General features: G+C 37.4%; 1 protein-coding gene across 2 annotated transcripts in view; it reads left to right on the forward strand.

Moving 5' to 3' along the window:
• Window positions 1–20,634, forward strand: part of FMN2 (formin 2) — a 158,883-nt gene that overhangs the window by 46,212 nt on the left and 92,037 nt on the right. For both annotated transcript variants that reach the window (XM_088053660.1, XM_005518511.2), the window contains exons 6-7: window positions 6,960–8,914; window positions 9,965–10,109. In XM_088053660.1, coding sequence (XP_087909786.1) covers window positions 6,960–8,914; window positions 9,965–10,109 — 2,100 coding nt within the window. The remainder of the gene's footprint in view (window positions 1–6,959; window positions 8,915–9,964; window positions 10,110–20,634) is intronic.

The following is a 20,634-nucleotide window of genomic DNA, read 5'->3' on the forward strand; positions in this document are numbered from 1 at the left end:
ATTCCATTTCTCCAGACCTTTTCTGTTGTAAGTAGTAGGATAATTCATATCTACAAAGATTTACTCTGGATATTTTTTGCTGCTTACTCTCTGTTGGAAGCCTAAGACAAAAGCAATATGTGAGCCTCCCATTCTGTGGTCTGGCTGAACTCTTGGATGAAAAGGCCAAGTACTGTGTAAGAAGTATCATACTCTGGACAGTTGCTTATCAGGATGTGGCAAAGTTCATCTGGAAAATCATTACCTTTCTTTGATCTTCCCTACTACACACTAAAGGCATTCCAAGCCCTTCAAATGTAAAGTATTAACGTTCACATTTTGGCTTATAGAATCTATATTGTTATTTCTACCATAAAAGCTTACAATTGTTGCCTATAAAGAGCACAAAAATAAGAATAGAATTAGTTTGCACAGTGACTGTTTTCCAGGTTGCTGGTCAGTTTCAAGTGGAATTGAAAATCAGGGAAAGGTCTGGTGTGAAAAGGTTTAACACCTTTCTCTTATATGTCAATGCAGTAATGTTGAAGGTATGCCAGATTTTCTATTTTAGCAGAGAGATGAATTGTTGCCTTGGCCTGGATACACAGGAAAACTAACCAAACACTTTAGTATCATAGTTGAAATTCTTTAGAACAAACACAGGTGACAGAAGAAAGGAAGCAATTAATCATGTGTTAGGCATTTCAGTAAGCAATCTAATACTGAAAATAAATCCAGACAGTTTTTATCCCAACTTTTAAGGAAATCCGTGACTTTTAAGGTACCTGTTGGTTATGGACTGCTGACATAAGTGTCTAGGTTCTAGCTATCTTTTCATCTGCACTAGAAGTCTCTTTGCAATCCACAGCACAATAAATAAAAGACACCAGAAGCAGGTAACATAAAGTTTTATTAAAATTAATAAAGTTCAACTTTTTTTCAATATCTAGTCTTATTTACATACCTTTTATTTACACTGGATGAGTGCTAGAACAGTTAAATGAACTTCTGAGATATGCTATGATTAAGCTATAATATAATATAATTAAGCTATGTGGAAAGGTAAACCCTTTTTGAAGTCTTATTTATTTCTGTATTGTTGCATGCCTCTCTAAGAATGAAATTTCATCTAGGCCAGGACAGAAACCTTCGAGATTTGAGAGGGACTTCTTGATTGTTTTTTCAGCCTGTCCTGTGCTAGTCAGGACACTGCTCATTGCACATGGAACATGCACAGCTTGTTTGAGGAATGCTGGGGACTGTTCTACAGCCACACACTTCTGAGCATATTTTTTTCCTGCTCACTCTTTCATACTCAAGCCACCAGGATAAAGCAAGGGTTAAGCTTCCACAAGTGTTATTTGGGAAGGTTTAAAGTAATACTCTGTAATACTACAGTAATTAAACTGTGCATCTCCTAGGGTGGTCAGGGGTTCTGTGAGATTTTATTTTACCTTGTCTTGTCTGTAGTCTATGAAAATTCTTTTGAGGTTTCTATTGTAGTAAAACTTGGGGATAATCTCAAGTTATTTTCCAACAAAGTTAACAGTTACACCTTCAAGAGAGAAAATGCTTTCAATCTTTGATGTATCTCAAGTTGATTATTTATTAAAACGGGTACTGTAAAGAACTGAGATCTTATCCTCAGAAATATGCTTAGCTCAGGGATAAGGAATTCATACTGTTCAGGAACAGAAACTTCAAGAAACTCAGCTCTTTTTTCCTCTGACTTTTAGCTTTCCAAGTCAGCATTCGCAAAGCATTCATCTTTCTTCAAAGGTTTATGTTCCCTGTTGATTCTGTGTTTGTTTATTTGAACTATCTGAATTTCAGTAATTATTGATCTCTGCATGTAATGGTTTGGGGTTTTTTGTCACACCTGATGGGTTATTACAAAACCACTAGGTTGATTAGATATGCCCCAGCTCTTTAGGACAGGAAGAGCTACCTAGTCCATTGCCAGCAAAGTGCAGACTGGTGTAACCCATCTGTTGCCATGTGTCATGGAGTGGGAGAGTAGCTCACACTTACCAAATAAGTTTTATGACTTCAGGCAGGGCAATGCACTACACTGTTTTTGTTTCAGGGCTTGTTTGTTTGCTGTTATGCTGGGGAGCTCTGCATCGTTTCCTTGTGGTTGTAGGAAGAAAAATGGACTATTGTGAAAACGTGTACTGCTTGTTCCCATATGTGCGATTTCAGAATAGTAAAAGCTGCTCTCAAAAAGATTTAATTGGGTAGTCTAAGGAAGAAACTAGTATCCAAAACTAATTCTACTTCAGCAATTCTCCCTGATGCTATTGGCAAGTTTGCCGACCTTTGACTCAACTTCTACTGCTGCAAAAATAAAATGCTGCAATGGGCCTTGACATTAAGTGAGATGTGAGAATTAATTAGATGGATGCTATTTTGTTTGAATGCAAATCAAGTCTCCAGCAGTACTTCTCATTTGCCAATTACTGTAGCACTAAAAATGCCTGTTAAATGTTGTGTCTCCTTTTCTTAAGGTTGATCTGCAGTTGCAAGAAGTAGCTTTGAGAATGAGACAGCTTTAAAGAGAGAAACCTGAATAGAGATCACATTTCTCTGACTGAATTAAATTCTTACTGTGGCTCTACTTTGTGCCATTCGGTGAGCGTGCGCGTTCAAAAATTCACTTCGCGTAGAAAAGAGGCATTTATTAACAGAGCAGTTGGAAAGAGCATCCTTCCAAGTTCCTGTGCACTGCTAGTACCACCAAGTGCTCCCAGGCACACTTTTACTAGAAGACCTGAGGGGCCGTGTTTTGCCATCTTAATCCTGTTTAACAACTGTATGCTTCTATTTCCTGTGTGCTCTTGCAACTAGGTAGCAGCACAGACTCTGATTCATCAATTATGATGTAGAGAAACTTATAAGTCAAGTTTTTTGGAAAAAAAAAAAAAGAAATCAAAGCAAATATAATCCTATAATTTAAATATAAATTCCATCCAGAGAGGAAATTTCATGACACTAAGTGACAAATTGCTGAAAGTTATCAAATTACTGATACGACTTTTTGACTTGTAATAGTATAAGGTATTAACTTCTAAAACTAAACTGTAATATGTCTTTATTTTTCAAATATGTCAAAATTGCCAGTAAGAACCATCATTATGTTTATTTTTAAAAAAGATACATTATGGCTGCTCATAAAGCATATAAGTGAATGAAAGCTGAGATAGATATAGACAAATATATTATACAGACCCATATACATGTATGTCTACATATACATATAGACTAGGGATAGCTTTTACAGATGTGGGGTTTTTTCTTTAGTTTAGTTACAGAAGTGTCCATAGGTTTCAGTCACTCATCTGAGAAGCTAGGTTGTCAACTCTGTAGCAGGAGGTAGCTGCAATCTGATCTTTTACATGTTTGAAGATCCTGGACGTGCTCTGTCTATATAGATCAGCTTTATGCTGGACACCTGAAATGCACATGTGGAAAACATGACAAGATTGGAATGAATTGTATGTAATGTACGTGTACAGATCCAGGTGTACAACCTTTGGCCAGTAAAGCAAATATTACCAGATCCGTGTACAAACAATCCTAGCAGCACTACCCAAAGAGATCAGTCCCAGACTGAGCATCCAACTCGTTGCACATGGAACATGTACAGCCTGTTTGAGAAATGCTGTGCGCTGTTCTATAGCCACACACCTCTGAAATGTTTTTTCCTGCTCACTCTTTCATACTCAAGCCACCAGGATAAAGCAAGGGTTAAGCTTCCACCTTTCTTTCTTTCTTTACAGAAAGAAGACTGTTCCACAGTACCTGGGTCCTGGGTAAGAACTCTAGGCAAGACAGAGTTTCCTCATATCTCTTTTAAACCCCATAGGTTTCTGCTGTGGAATTGTGCCCTGGATTGAAAATGAAACTTCTTTTCATTATGTGTGGGTTTTTTAATCTCAGTCTTCTGGTCCTTGTCAACAGCTTTTGACCATCGTTTACATGTATGAAAAATTAAGTATTCTCTTGCTTATTCTCTAAGGAAATTGTAGAATTTTCATTTCTGATTGGATTTATATAGTTTTGATTTCCTTCTTTGTTGAGGACAGATGAAGCATTCTATGACTTACGTTTGTTTGATAAGCCCTTTCAGATCTAGAGGTCGACTTTAAACTAGAACAAAGGCAAAAATCCAATTAAACTGCTCTGAGGGTATCTTAAAAGTCTAAATGAAATATACCCCTGTCTAAAATAATTACTGAAACACATAAATACTGGGGCTGTGTTTTGTTTTGCTTTTGGTTTCCTTGTTTTTTAGACCAAATAAATTTAAGTACATCATATCCTCTGGATAAATATCTCCTCATTCACATCAAAGTCTTGTTTGTTCATACTAGTGCTGTTTCTATGAAAACCTGGATATGTTGGTGATTGTTAGGTATAACATGATAGGAAATCACCAGCTTGTTTGAAATGCCGTATCTTGAGGACAGCAGAAACACTGCTTCTTAGGTCATGGCTAAACAGCCCCTTTAATTCATCAGTGCATTTTCATTTCTTGTCTGAATTTCTAATTCATATCACTGGATTGCTTATTTTAAAAAAACTTGAAAAACTAGTTCTTCTCTTGAAAGAAATTTCATTATCTGCAGGGTAAATTGTCTTGTAGAACAGTGAATTCTAGGTTTTTCCTGCAGCGAACATTGAATTACAGTATTTGAGAACTACTTCTTTATCTTGTTAAAAGTTGAAACTAATCTCCTGAGTAAAAGAGTGTTTAAAACAGTGAACTGTTTCGAGATCAGCCATTTTTAAGGCAAATCTCTTCAGAGCCATTGAATATTGTGCTTAATTCTGTTGGCTGCAGTTTGTTTATGGCAGAAATGAATTTACTGTATCTCTTATAAAACCTTTGTGGAGTGTTCTTACAGTTTAAAATGGGAGCTGAGGAGAATTACAGTCTGGGGAAACTGGATTTGGTCTCAGCTGAAAACTGGTGTGTGGCCTTAATAATCCTAGCAGCACATTTCCTTTGATAGAGTTGCGTTTTGAAGAACTGATAGGCATTATTGTATTTGCAGGTGACTGGTAGATAAGAGCAGATGAAACAAAGGGATAAACAATATTCTATTCCTCCTTTATTAAGAAATTCTTCAACAAAACTGTTGCTGCTATGAAGTACTGAGTTATTAAAGGAAACTGAGTAATATCTAATGGAAATGTCTTTCTCAGCCTTTTTTCTTATTATTATACTGTTTGTTATTATGTCTGTGTTAACTCCTTCACTATTCATTGTTTCATGTTCCTTTCTCTGTTTTACATTTTTCATCAACCTGATGCAAGGAGAGCTAGTTAGAATACATAAATTTTGGTTCAAACTGCTGCTCCAGAAAGTTCAAACAATCTAAGAGATTGTAAGTAAGAGATAATGGTGCTTCAAAATCAAACAATAATTGATTTAAATGTTGCTGTTTTACTTCTGGGATTGCTTTAGGAAAACTAAGAAATTCTAAGATAAATAAGAAATTGAAATTTTATGTCTGAAAACCAATTCTGTACAGAAACATTTTTAAGTATTATTGAACATTATATTTTATTAATAATCCCCAGATCAACATTATAAATTTCTTTTCCAGGAAAAGCAAAAAAATTTTTTAATAGTTTCATGTGTCAAAAGATGAGAAAAACATCTTTCATTTTCTTGAAACAAATCAAGGCAATTGGTGTAACAAATATTATATGTTCATTTGTAGGCCTCTTTACAAAACCTATAATCTGAATAGTTGAAATATTTCCTATTAAGCAAGCCTGTGGTCTCATCTGAGATGCATATGATTTGGTAAAAGAGAATAAAAAGGCACTAAACAAGTCGCTGTAACCACTTGTGAAGCCTGTTGCATGGCCAACCTAGTTCAACTAAATACTTGAAATGCTGGCTAATATTTTAAATTGAAAGAGAAAACAAAAGTACTAAAAAGTAAATGTAAGCAGCTAAAAAATAATTTCTTTATTAGTAGATTTTTTTGTTGTTGTTGTAAGGTCATGGCTATCTCTTGTTCATCAATCCTGAATAAGCATAAATGACACTTCTGTTGGCAGGTTTGGATGAAAGCACATATCCATTAAATTTTGTACAGTTTGTTCCAGGTATTTCTTTAAAAATATAGGAATTAATGTGCCTTTAAGGTTTAGGTTCCTCTACTCAGTCTACAGCAGGCAGGCTAAGATGCTTTAGAGAAAGAGATAAAAAATGTGACACTTGTCAAATGCAGAATAACCATTCCAGGCAGGAATCTTTCCTATAACGGTCTGTCGCTTGGCAGAGTTATAAATTTGGGGTAGGATGAAAGCTCTCCCTTAGTTTTTTCTTGCTTCTTTTCTTCCCTAGTCATGCTGGCTGGAGAAAAGCAGAATTATTCTGTTCTGAGATTCAGCTGTTTTCCAAAAGACAGCTTTTGTAGTGTTCTACGTTCCTGATTTGTGTTGTATCACTAAGGTGTATACTGAAATACAGCAGTCAATACTATGCTGAGTCCATTATGCATGGCGCATCCCTTTAAAGAACCACTTAGCATTTTTTCAATTAACACAATTAAAGTAGTGCTCAGCCCTCCCATCACCATCTCTTCGTATCCACGTGCAGGCAAATGCTTGCAGTATTTGTGCTTGGCAGCTGGTTGTTTTCTCCGTCAGGGAATTTGCAGGGAGGGAGGGGTTGCTACTAATTTTTGCTTTTGACAAGTATAATCACAGTCTAAAATATGCTTGTACTGATGAAGGTAGTGTCATACTGAAGTAAGTAAATTTCCGAAACTGTCGTCTTCCACTTAAAATGGAGCTAGCCAAAATAATGCCTCACTTTATAAAGCCTTGGTATAACCAGCTTAATTTTGAACCTCTGGAATACTAGTATTCTTGATCTAATATTCTTGATCTAAATTTAATTTTTTATATGGTGATAAATGGTATTCTCTTTTGAGCTTATTATTTGTTTTCTTTGAAAGGAGGATTTTGAGGTGAAATCTGAGGAGCGTGCCAGTGTCATCCAGCAACTTGAGCAAACTATTGAGGATCTGAGGACAAAAATTGCAGAACTAGAGAAACAGTTCCCTGCTGCAGAGGTACAGACTGCTGGGACGGAGCAGGAAAATGATCACGCACATGCAGACTCTGGGGAACTCTGCAGTGTGACTCTTCAAAGGAATGAAGAGGAGACCACACCCAGGACTGTGTCACAGGCGAGATCCGTACAAACGTCACCAACAGAGGATTATTTAACACATACAATGCCTTCAGCCAGTGCACTGCCACAGCCACCCCCACCACCGCACTTAGAAGGGGGCAAAAGTGAAGGGCCTACTCAGAAATTGCCAGCTCTAGAACTACAGCCCACATTTTGTTCTGAAATCTCCTTAATTCTGTCACCGAAGCTAATCTCAGTGCCATTGGATGCAAGCCAATCAGTACAGAGTATACCGCAGTCACCTCTTCCAGGACCCAGAGTTGATTTGTCCCTTGCATTTGAAGGAGAGACTGCAATGTCAGTTTCCCGACAGCCTCTAAGTACTGTAGATGTAACTTGCAGTGAACATCCCCCTTCCTTGCCCCCAGAGCCCACATGTAGCATTCCCCCATCACTGCCAGTAACTGAACAAGCTGCCTCCCTGTCTGGAGCACATGGCCATTCCTTTGTTACTCCCATGTCTATGGCAGGATTGCCACTGCCACCACCCCTACCTGGCTCAGGACTCCCTTCTTCTGCTGTCCCAGCAGTGACACACCTGGACCACTCTTTCCCAGGTGCCATGACGTCACCTGTCCCTCCTCCTCCACATTTGCCAAGTGGGGAGATACCAGTGCCGCCTCCAGCTCATCTCCTCTCATGTCCTGGATTCCCTCCGCCACCTCTACCACCACCTTTGCCTGGAGCAGGAGTCCCATCTCCTCTGCCCGGTTGGGGTATTCCACCTCCCCCTCCACCACCACCTTTACCTGGAGCTGGTGTCCCTCCTCCACCACCTCCTCTGCCTGGCCTGGGATTGCCACCCCCAGCACCACAGCTTCCTGGAGCAGGACTGCCACCACCTCCCCCACCTCTGCCTGGAGGGAGCATTCCACCCCCTCCTCCTCCACCACCTCCTCTGCCTGGTGCAGCTGTACCCCCTCCTCCACCCCTGCCTGGTGCAGCTGTACCCCCACCACCTCCTCCACCACCTCTGCCTGGTGTAGGCGTGCCCCCTCCTCCTCCACCACCTCCTCTGCCTGGTGCAGCTGTACCCCCTCCTCCACCACCTCTGCCTGGTGTAGGTGTGCCCCCACCACCTCCTCCACCTCCTCTGCCTGGTGTAGGTGTGCCCCCTCCTCCACCACCTCTGCCTGGTGTAGGTGTGCCCCCACCACCTCCTCCACCTCCTCTGCCTGGTGTAGGTGTGCCCCCTCCTCCACCACCTCTGCCTGGTGTAGGTGTGCCCCCTCCTCCACCACTTCTGCCTGGTGTAGGTGTGCCCCCACCACCTCCTCCACCACCTCTGCCTGGTGTAGGTGTGCCCCCACCACCTCCTCCACCACCTCTGCCTGGTGTAGGTGTGCCCCCTCCTCCACCACCTCTGCCTGGTGTAGCTGTGCCCCCTCCTCCACCTCTGCCTGGTGTAGCTGTGCCCCCTCCTCCACCTCTGCCTGGTGCTGGTGTCCCTCCACCACCCCCTCCTTTGCCTGGGTTGGGGATGCCTCCTCCAGCCCCACCACCTTTGCCTGGAAGTGCACCACCCCTTCCAGCACCAGTCCAGGGTGGAAGCTACCCAGCAGTCCCACAGGGCTGTGGTTTTCTTCCTCCTCCGTTACCATCTGGTTTATTTGCAATGGGGATGAATCAGGAGAAAGGGAGCAGGAAACATGTGATAGAGCCTTCTCGACCAATGAAGCCTCTTTACTGGACAAGAATTCAGCTTCACAGTAAAAGGTAAGTCATAGAGTTGTGTAGAGTGGTGGTTTTGCTTTATGGCTGTCTTGATAGTATTGTTTGTCATTAGCAAAAGTTTTTCCTGCTAGGTAGGTCTTTGAGAGAACATCAGTGCAAAGAGGATTTTATGTGTAATTGTGTATGTAAATAGGGTGCCCGTTTTCTCTAAAGGGTGCAGAAGTTACTTGCACATGGAAGCTCTTTGATGGTAGTGTTTTCAGTGCCCTTTGGGGCTACATATCACATGTGGATCAGCGATCCGGGGGTGATGGTGTGCCAGCAAGTGTTCTGTGAAATGTTTTTCAAAATGCCATATTTGTGATTCCCCTCAAATTTCAAAGTAGCCTTGGTCTCTTTCTGGAGCAGCTTGCAAGTTTTGGTAGTGCCTTCCTTCTAGGTGAATGTATGCTGATCGCATTCAATCCTTCTCTTTCCTTTCTTCAGTGACCTAGAAATACTTTTTGTTTTTTTGTTTTTTTACCTTGTACACTCAGCAGGCTCAGATTCAATCTGCAATTTATTTGCATGAAGCCATTCTGATAGCCTTTGCTTTGATATAAACTGGTTTCAGTTTTTGATGTTTTTTGGGGGTTGGTCAAAGATCTTTACTGGTCATGAAAAAAGTTTCCTTATAAATATTTTCCTTATATCTCTGAGTAGTATTAGTTCTAAAATCCGTCTGCTGTTATTTAATGATGAATTTATTCCTTTTCAAGTTCTTGCCACTGTTGCACAGGTGGTCTGTAAATAACTGTCTATTTCTACTTCTCTTCCTGTCCATGTCTGTGTGTTTTATAGCCCATATACAGTCTATTTTTACTCCTATGCATGTAGAGTGGGTGAATATAAATAAGCCTGACCATATCACACATGAAAAGAGAAGAAAACCCAGAAGTATGAGGAAGAATCAACAGTAGTTCTTATAAAAATGCTTCTAGTAGAATTCAGGCAACAACTTTAAAATTGCTGCTATTTTATTTTTTTCATTCCTCCATTTATGACCTTATTTAGTTTGACATTGCCCTACATAGGTCTTTTGCTTAACTTTAGAGATTCTAGTGCTTCACTTGTGTGGGAAAAAATTGAAGAGCCTTCCATAGATTATCATGAGTTTGAAGAACTGTTTTCTAAAACAGCTGTTAAAGAGAGGAAGAAACCCATTTCGGACACCATTACAAAAACAAAGACTAAACAAGTGAGTACTCATTTAATTTCAGATCTTTTCTAGGCTGTTTTTTACAAAAAGACAGATTTTTGCATGCAGCTGAGATGAATTATGTCAGGTGTGGAATTGTTACCATATATAAATACACATGATAGAAAAATAAGAAAAGGAGAGAATGCAGGATGGATTTCAAAGCTGTACATGTTAAAGGCTGAAGATTTCTTTTTTCACAAATTACTTTTCAAGTATGTATTTTCTTAAAAATATCTTTGCTTTATCCACTTTAACAAAAATAATACCAAAATAATTAGGTGCATATATGATGCTTTGAAATTGACTGCAGATGTGCAAGGAGTAGTATATATATTATTCTGATTAATTTTATACATTAAATAATGAATTGCATATGAAGTACCATGACTTCAGAGAAAAATTATGCTTCAGAATCTAATTCCTAGTGTTATACCAATCAGAATAGTTTTAAGTTTGTGTTTATGTATATAAAGAATATGAAGTTTATACAGACAATAAATGACAAGCACAGCTGGGAGAAATCCAACATTAATCAAACTGGTTTCTTGAGATAGAATGGTGTTCAATATAATAAAAATGCAAAGAAAACTTTAAAATGCAGAATTTTAAACCCCAGAGTAAAAGAATTGAATCTGAATGTTTACATGACAATTTGGCTGTAATCTTCTTGGTATCTGTGTAAAAATCAAATTGTGGTATGCTAAGTAATTTTCAATTAAACTTTCAGGTCAGAGAGGGAGGGTGGTCTCGTGTGGAATCCTAAAAAGCAGTTAAAGTTCTTGTTTTATCTTGGCTTCATGTTCCTGTACTCAATTCAAATCTAGGCAGTTCTTTCCATCATCTTTTGACATGCAGGTTAGTGCTGTACAAGACTTTATTCCACATGGGGTACACAGTGTGACTCTTTAAAATCTCTATTCACTAGACCTTATATTTGAATACGACCTATTAATTCTCCACCTCTTGGTTCTGGAGATCTTTCCCCCACAGACACATTTTGGTCAGGTGCTGTACTGTGCTGACAACCTGTGGCAGGCAACAGATCTGGTAATGAAGTTAGGATGATTTTCCTAGTGTTGGATAAATCCTTTCTCTGGATGGATGGGAAGGATAGTGCAGACACACGTATCCCTGTGCTGCACTAGGCTGTACTAACTTGGATGGAGGGAAATGTAAGCTTCTGTTGCTATCTGCAGTAAATCTCCAGAGTCCAAGACCTTTGCTCCTCTTTCCTCCTTCTAGAAAAAGGCATTTTTTTAATGGTTATTCTTAGCTTAATTACTATCATAGTTGTTAAAGTAAAAAAAGGAATTAAAAAGTGATGCTGTGTGTCCCCGCACATTTCATAAGATTTGGTGATGAAAATCTCTCAAAAGAGTAGAAAGCATGATTGTTTACTTCTGTAACATAAAGAGAGCTTAAAGACAGACAGTGATTATGAGTAAACATTAGATGTGGATTTTAATACTAAATATTTCTTTTTCTTGCAATACCATAAATTTAGATAAGTTGTCAGTAAATATAAAAAAATGTAGCAAAAGCTAAAAAAGATGACTGGTTGTTCTTCAACTTCTTTGAAAAGAGCAGGTTTTTTCTGACAGAAGTTTCCACACAGAAGTTTAAAGCAATCAAAGTAGTTGCTGTCCCTAGGACAAACATTCCAGTGAGCCACCATAATTCATAGAATTCTGTTCCTATTCCTCTGATAAACAAAGCTACTCCTCTCAAAAATAAAAAGAAATTGCCTAATAGAGAAGTCTGGCTTTTTGACCTGTAGTATCTAGGGGGAGAAAATTGACGAAACAGATAAACAGGCTTTCATTAGAACTATGGCTAGAGCTATCATTTATTGCAGATTATATATATATTTATTTTTTTATTTTTACTTTTATAAAATTATATTTATATATAAAAATACATAAATATATTACTTCTATTAATATATAGGAATTAATATATTGTATATTAATATATCAGTGAATGTATTTTAATATATTTTATAATTATATTTATAATTTATATTTATAATTTATTTTTATATTTTATATTTATTTATAGTATTTAATCAATGTTAAATAGTCATGTGTGAGAATCCAGTTAGGGATTTTCAGAGTACTGCCATAAGAGAATTGAAATAGAACAGATTCACAAATATATTCCACTTACGGCCTCTCAGCAATTTGGAATGCAGGACTTCATTTTTAGAATTCTCTTCATTTACACTGCAGTAAACACTTGGATAATGAAATCTCTCCATGTTTAAGAGAAGAAAGAGTTACTTGGGGAAAGCAGGGCTGTAATTCCACACGTATGTTTTTCACAGGGAGCACCCAGCACTGTTTAAGTGGTTACTGACTTACATGGCTTCTATGATAGTTATGGGTGTTGTAAAGATCTTACAAATGGTGTTTCTGTAGTGATTTTTACGGGGACATGTTATACAAAGCAGATGTGTTTTGTCACCTGTTGAACTATGAAGAAGCACTGTACAGAACAGAACCCGGACCCTCACTCTGCTGCTTTCCAGAAAAGCTCTTGTCTGGCAGCTGGCTTTGCTCCTTGCGTTGATGTGCAAGGTCTGCTGAGTGAATGTATTGCTTAGATGGATTGGATGTAAAGTACTGGCTACACTGGAAATAGTAGTCATGAAACAATGTACAGACAACTTTCAAATGGATAAAGTATTTGGTGCTCTGTATCAACATATGATTTTAATAAAACTGTTTTTATTACAGGCTGAAATAAAAATGTATTCTTGCACATGGCAGGAGGGAGAATTCCAGCTAATCTGTAGGAAGATTTGATAGTTTTGGGATGTTTTAGTGGGTGAAAGATTAACGATTTTGAAGTACACTGCTGTTCTGTACCCAGGGCTTTAATTCTCTAAGCTAGAGAGTGCATGCATATTTTGTTGTGTTTGTTGTGTATGTATATAGACATGTATGTTATAATTAATTTCTGCATAGTGAGCACTTTTTAAGTGTGTATTCTTATTGCTTTGGGTTGATTGGGGGTTTTTTTGTTAATGAATGAGATAATTTCACCCTACCCAACTATTGTCTGTAATTGTTTTCTCAGCATGATAATCTGCAAGTAATACAATATAAATCTGTAACACTTAAAAAAAAAATCAATATTACACCCATCATTGAATGAAGGATGCATTAGAATGAGAAAGAAACAAGTGTTATTATTTATTTGTGAATGCAGCTGATTTTATTCTTATCACCTCTTATTTGGTGCTATGGCAAAAACTGTGGTTTATTTCGCTCTGTTAATGCATATATATCAAATTTTCAGCTGCTGTAAATGTGTGCAGGCTCACTCAACGAGAATGCCTACTAAATCTTCAAAGAAAGTTCTTTATAGGCTATATTGTAGGTGGGGCTGCCATTGCTACCTATTAAAGTGGTCTGACTTTCATTAGTAGTCCCTTTTACAACATTGCCAAAATTTAGCTCTTAGATTGCAAGCTTTGTTTGGTTGGGTTCCCCCCCACCCCAATTTGTGTCTCCTTCATTTTGCCAGTGTTAAGAAAGGAAACAAGGTCTGTTTTTGCTCATGTTCGCATAGTTTCATAGACTCAAATTATGGAGGAATTTTATTATATGTATATTTTTAGTTGTATAAAGGGTGTCTTGATTTTTGACACTCTACAAGTTATAAGTCTGTTTATGTTGCTTAGGAGGGACTTCAGGTATAATCCTAGAAGATTTTCTTCAGACTTTTTACTGGTAGATGGAAAACTGGAACCAAGAGGAGGGAGGCAAAGGAAGATAAGTAACTGGGGAAGGAGTTAAAAACTGACAGCTGAAAATACAGAGCATATTAGCTGTGATTCTGTGTTACCTCTTCCTCTGTCTAAAGTAATTTCACTCAGAACCTTTTTGTGAGATTGGGGTGTTTTTGACCTGGATGATCCTTTAAACCAAATTGTCAATCTCATCAAACCTGTGGTGTTTGACAGAGCTGGGGATAAAACTCATCTTGTGTCTTGTTCAGCTGCAAGTATTGCAGTATTGCAATACTACAATACAGAGTATTGTATGTAGTTACAATACTAGTTTTGATTATGTGGCTGGGTAGTCTTTTTCATAGAACCCTTTCCATAGCTCATGTCGTCTGCATGGAATGAGCACAGTCTGTAATGATTACTCATTAACTTAAGCTGTTACCTGTGTCAAAAACTGCTTTATAGCAGTTGTTGCAGCACTTAAAACACAAGTAATTAGTAAAGCAGGAAGAAAATGGTCTCATGATTAAGGCCACATACTCAAGAATGACGGTAAATGCAATATTAAGAATATACTTGCATGGCAAACATTGGCCTGTGTTAATTAAAATAATTCAGTGGAAAAATGGTACATAATCAGAAAACCTTGATATCAGTAAGCATAATAAAGATATAGAATGGACTGAGCTGACTTGCATAGGCTACTTTTCAAACTTTTGAATAGTCATTTTAGAAACTTTACTGATAATCCTCTAACTGTACTTTTGGAAAATATTATTGAAGTAACTGCAATGAACTTTTCAATCGCAGACCATGTGCTTAAAATCTGTCATAGAAATGAAAAAAATGTTAAATATTTTCTCATGTGGAAAGTCCACTCTGAATCTATTGACATTAAGATTTTAAATACTGTTTCCACCCCAGAATATAAATAGTAGATTGCTAAAATTTCATTTGGTTTCAAAAGCCTCAGGTGCATAAAAGATGTATCAATGAAAGAGTTTAAATTATGATTTCAGGATATTTGAATTTTAAGTTGGATGTAAAGAAGCTGTGGGAAGAGCATACTTCTGGAAATAAAGTGCCACTCCAGTCCTTAGAGTTAGAACATGGTTCTGATTTTTTTAGTAAGGAACATTTTACTATTGCTTAGCCTCCCATTGAGGAACACAATGTTTATCTAACTTAACTAGCTTCTAATTGAATTTAAGCAATCTAAGTATTTTTTTTTCACTTAATGTCATAAATTATGGATATTAACTGGGGCAGCAATCTCTTCGTAAAATATTATTCCTACAGTAATAGCTTTATGATGTTAATTTCAAACAGCGCTATTTTAGTGTTAAAACAGCACAAAAGGGCATGAATTGTTTCTCATCCATATCGGTAAAAGCTTTATTTATGAAAGAACACAACAGAGTAATAGACAAAATATATGGAAAGTAAATATTATGTTTCATCGCTACCCTCAAGCATAAAGTTTCAGACATGGCTGCTTGACTTCACTAATTTGCATAACATGTCAACAGCTTGCATCTAAAATTATATGAGAAATATATAGATTATGAAATTCTTAAGTGGGTAAAGAAACTAGTTCATTTCCAGAGGGGATTTTTCATTTTGGTTAGGATAGGAGACAGAGATGTTGAAAATTATGCTTTGTTATTAATGCTCTGTGAGTTCAGATAAGTCACTACATGCCATCAGCATGGATATATTTTTAGACAGCGGGGACTGGGTGTCGGTTGTGGGGCAGTTAGGGGTTTTTTTGTAGATATTAAGGAAAAGCTTTTGATCCCCTATTACATGAAAATGACTACACTACTTGAAGTAGTCCCTGTTCCCACTCTCACAAGTGCCCTTACTAGCCAGAAGTTACTTCTGAATTTACCCTTAAAAAAAGGCAAACAAAAGGTTAACTAAAACCCCCAACACACATAAAACCCTCCACCTTTATAAGTATATTATTCTGTTATACCCGTAAGGAGGATATACATGGGAAAGATATGATGGGTCCACTTCTGTGATTGCCCATTTTACACTTGGAATACACTTGAATCTGCAGAAAAGACTTGTTGTCACAATGCCTGGTGAGAAGTGACTGCATTACTGCCCTGACCCTGTCTCTTAATATTTTATTTGGAACTTTGTTGTTTCTGCCTCTTCCCTGCCACACGTATGAGCGATAGGTCTTTGTAAAGTGGGGTTTCCTGCATGTGACTTTGTGTAATGTAGTTGTTCTTAACCAGTGAGAACTTTGGGGTAATTTTTCTGAACGCTCAAAATCAGAAACAGAAAGCAAGAATCGTTGAAAAATTCCATGCATTAACTAAATATTATTCTGGGGAAAAGGCATCTTCATATTTTTTGCTTAGGGATTCTCATCAAACATGTGTCTTGCATTACCTTTCACAAAATATTTCTTTGTTTTTGCTCATGCTAAACAATCAGGAACAAATTTGGCATGTAGTTTGTTTACTGCTCAGCAATGAGCGCTACTCAACAATTAGAAAGTTTGTCCTAGACTTCGGGCTGCAGATAATATCTCTAGCTTCCTTTTTATTTATTTTTTTAAAATTTGTTTAAAGCAGAGTTCCAGAATCCAGACTAAAAAGGAGCTGTGTATTGTGTCTGAGGCTTTAGATCTTGTAGAGATTGGATTTATCGAACTTTTGTTGTTCTGCCTTTAAATGGCGTCACTTGTCTGTAGCCTGTAGGTCCAGACTATGCAGCTGATTTATTTTATTGTTTTACTTTTAAGTGTGGGAATTGCTTTAGGCATTTATGCTAATATTCATATTTTCTGAATTAGTGTTTTATTGTTACATCCATTCTATTGGAGGAAACTCTAGTATTCATGCAATTGACTGCAATGGGAATGAACTGCATAATAGAGATTAGTATAAAAATTGACATAAACCCTACATTTTAAATAAAAATCAAGAAAGTTGGTAGCTGCTATGTGAAACTACTTTATCTATTGCAGTTCTGTACCCATTCACCTGACGGTCATGCACTTTGTCACCCTTTTGATACCATCATGGTTCATTCTGGCAGCAAAGATAACTTACTCTTCATATGGACAGTAGTTTTTCTGTTTTGTTTTGCTTCTAATCACTGTCAAGATGTGGCACTCAGCAATTAATTATTCTCCTCAGCTCACTTTCAGAAAAAGCAGCTTTTTCCTGTTAACTTTTAAGTCAGGACTTGAAAGGATGTACTAGGTCACTAAGTCTGGTCCTGCTCCCTGGACAGGAATCATGTTCTAGCCTGCATGACAACAGTATAGCTAATTTATTTGCTTCCTTTTTCCCTAGCATTGATCCCCTTGTTGTATCTGTAAGCCTGATCTTAGTAGCTCTCTGAGCTTCAGAGTTCTGATCGAAGATAGAAACTGTGATTTCAGAATTTGAAGCAAATATAATAGTAAATGGGTGATAAATTAGAAGTGGGAGAGTCCCAAGAACAGATTCCAACTCACCCCTGTTCTTTAGGCCTCCAGGAGGGAACAGTGTAGTTCTGCTTCCTTTAGAAAGATCAAGTTGGTTCTAGGTAGGTTCACACCTGAATGCAGTTGTAATAATTTTTTTGTGGAAGACCACTTCACAAAGTTATTTTGCTCTCTATTTTCTTCTTGTGTTTAGTTTTACTCCTGGAGAAGATAGTATCCTGCATCAGTTCCATTTCTACTCCATTTTTGCAGAATCTGAGGGACAGGAAGTGTACAAGCTTATTTCAGATGAGCTCTTGCCACTCTGTGTGACAATTGTTGTTTTCTGATACTACTTTTGTGATGAGTTTGCATTTGGTTTTTAATTCACTTTATTTGTTAGCTTTGGGATAGTTTTCTATGTCAAAATACAGGCAACAAAGGACTCCCACTATACGCTGACACCAGCAAGTTAGTTATGCTATTAATACAAGATGTTTCAGACTTGAGCAATAATGATAGGAGCTGAAATCAACAGTTCCCCCAAAATCTTCTTTACCAAATCCAGTCTTTTCCATGTTGTTGGAATACACAACTTCAGGGTGAAGATTTTTAATTTTTTATATAACATACTGTATTGTTTCTTTTGTTGCTGTGCCTTTCCTGCCGGTATGGTTTGGTAGCAACATCAGTTGAAAAAATTCTGTTCTTTTTTGAAATTTTGTACACACTTTTTTGATAGAATGGAATATACTTGTTTGGTGGCAATTACAGATTGCAACTTAATAGTTAGAAAGATCTGCTCCATACCTTGCTACCCAAGATCTACTTTACTTTGTAATCCTTTTGCAGCTGCAAAGAAATGAATCAATAACAGCTTCTCTTTACAAGAAGAAAATCTCATATTGACCCAGCTTTATCTCAATTCCAGGCTTGAATGAATTTTTTGTTCCATTTAAAAAGATATTTAGAGTGCTTATAGCCTATTAGAAGACTAGTGCAGGTTGTCCTAATTGCATTTTTCTGAATTACATGAGTTTTACATTTGAATTCAGAAAAATCTATCCTATCCAGGATTTCAGTTGACTTAAGTTTTAAATTCCTAATAGTATATTAAATGGCTTAAAAAATTACGTAGGAATTTCTTGCTAATTTTTGACAGGTGATACCAGTAGCCATGTCTTGAATTTAGGTCTTTAACTTTGTGAACATCAGTTATGACATACTGTTTTCCACTGTTAAAATTTTTGGTTGATGGGCAGTATTTTTGATGTTGAAGCATTCCACCCCAAAAGGGAAGTGAACACACAGGTGTGCAGATGCAAAAAGGAATGACAAAAGTCAGAAGGTCTGTAAAATCTTACAGAGTTTTATTAGCAAATGATACATTTGTCATGGAAACTGCTGTGTTATTTCCTTATTTTCCAGGATAAGCACACAGTGGTGGGTTTTGAATAAAGAGGTAGAGTGAGTGAGAGAAACTGGAAAGAGGGAGGGAAAAAGATCTGCCCTTGCTCCAGTGTTGATCCAGCTAATGGGATGTCCAGAGTCCTGGAACATGTTTACCCAACTTTCATGGGGCTACCTAGCTCTAGATGAGCTTTCCCCGCCCTGGAGATGTTTCTTACTTTCTGTGCGTATCAGTTATCACGCACAGTTCATTCCTCTAGACCTTTCTGGAAACTGGTTGGAGGCCTTTGGAGGGGTCTCTGGTGTCTTGATCCCTCTCTACTGGGCAACAATCCTTTTTTTCTACCTCATTCCTGCATGTGCACTGTACCATGCTGTGCTTTTCTGCAGGAGCCAGAACAAGGATTTCTGTCCCAGAAAATTGCTGCCCTGCCCCCATAAGGCCCCCTTCTCCAGCCACATCCTGTTAATTCTTACAGCATGCTATTACCGAGGATCCTTGGTTGACCACACAGCCATCTAACTGTTCATATTTGAGACATAAAAGACATTAATCCCTTATCTTCAGGGCTTCTACAGCTGTATTTTCACTCCTTTGCAGCTAGTTTGGCATCTGTGAGAAAAGGGGGAATGAAATATCTTCATAATCAATGGTTATGAAGATTTAAGAGAAAAAATTAAAAAAAACCCCGTTGGCCAGCCAACCACATCCTCAGAAAACCTATACTGTAAGTACAGTGAGTTTCTCAAGTTTCCTTCCCTAAGTAGTGCCAGTGGCAGAGGTCAGGGTCAGGCTTTTTCTTCTCCTCTACTGTTCAAACATCAGTGTACAGACCTATATCTGAAAATGTAAGTGAATCAAAGGTGGCAATGAATCAGTGAATCAGAGGGCAGACATCTTCTGGGTACTTTTTTGAATTTTTAAGACGTGAATTGCTTAATGAAATTCTTTACTCTAGCTAACTTAATTCTACTTTTGCTAATATATTTTCTATTAATTAATTAAGTTTTAAATAATTTTGCCAGTGTGGTTGTAGATAACACAGCCTCTTGGTGCTATAACTGTAGCAGAGTAATTTGAAAAAATACATATATTTCTGAAATGAACTAGAAGTTTTAATAATCTGTCTTTTCTTTTTTCCTTCAAGTGACTCCCAAAGGTTTTTATCAGTGTGTTTAGTACAGTGTAGAAATCAGCAACCTGAGTAAATATTAACCTCTTTCTTCTTGTGCAATGGTTGAATCCCAAAATTGAAAATTATTTCATCTAGAATCATGTTGTTTTACAGATAAGAGTCCTCTTCTGGCATTACTTGTTTCTCCAAACAATGATATAAAATTTACATCTAGTTGAATTCAAATAACTTAGAGCCCTGTGCAAGAAAGTCTGTGAATTACATGCTGCTTTTACGCTTGCAAAACCAACATGTATGAAAGCCTATTTTAATCACTGTTTTTAACCTCGTAAAGCAAGACATTTTGATGGCTTGATTTTGGTTTGGTTTTTTTTTTTTTATTTTGAAAACAAAAAAGCTTTGTGACCTTTCATAATCATTAAAGTGATCAAAAAAAACCCCAATGTGTACGTGGTTATTTTGATTTTAAAATAAAACTCATATTGGCGCCTACTACGTCAAACATTCAAATGAAATACAAATTCTCACAGTTTTAGCTTACATCAAAGATGGAAATCATTGTGTGGCTTTGGAAACCAAAGCGATTCCAAGATAGACACAGTTGGATTTTTTTTTTTTTTTTTATTTGACAGTGTGTTTCATACACTTAGCAACATCAGTGTGAAGTAAAGTGTGCATTCTAATGAAGAAGGAAGACTAGGGGAACCTTTATAGGGACTCTTTCAGGATTAAATCCACCTAGGTGACAAAGTTACATAGACTTGTAATGGATTTATACAGCAGAAGAAATCTTTAAGAATAATAAATTTGCTT

This window comes from Pseudopodoces humilis, chromosome 3, assembly GCF_049639895.1.
Source record: "Pseudopodoces humilis isolate 2021_Gansu_Grassland_sample_001 chromosome 3, ASM4963989v1, whole genome shotgun sequence".
NCBI classification, from domain to species: domain Eukaryota; kingdom Metazoa; phylum Chordata; class Aves; order Passeriformes; family Paridae; genus Pseudopodoces; species Pseudopodoces humilis.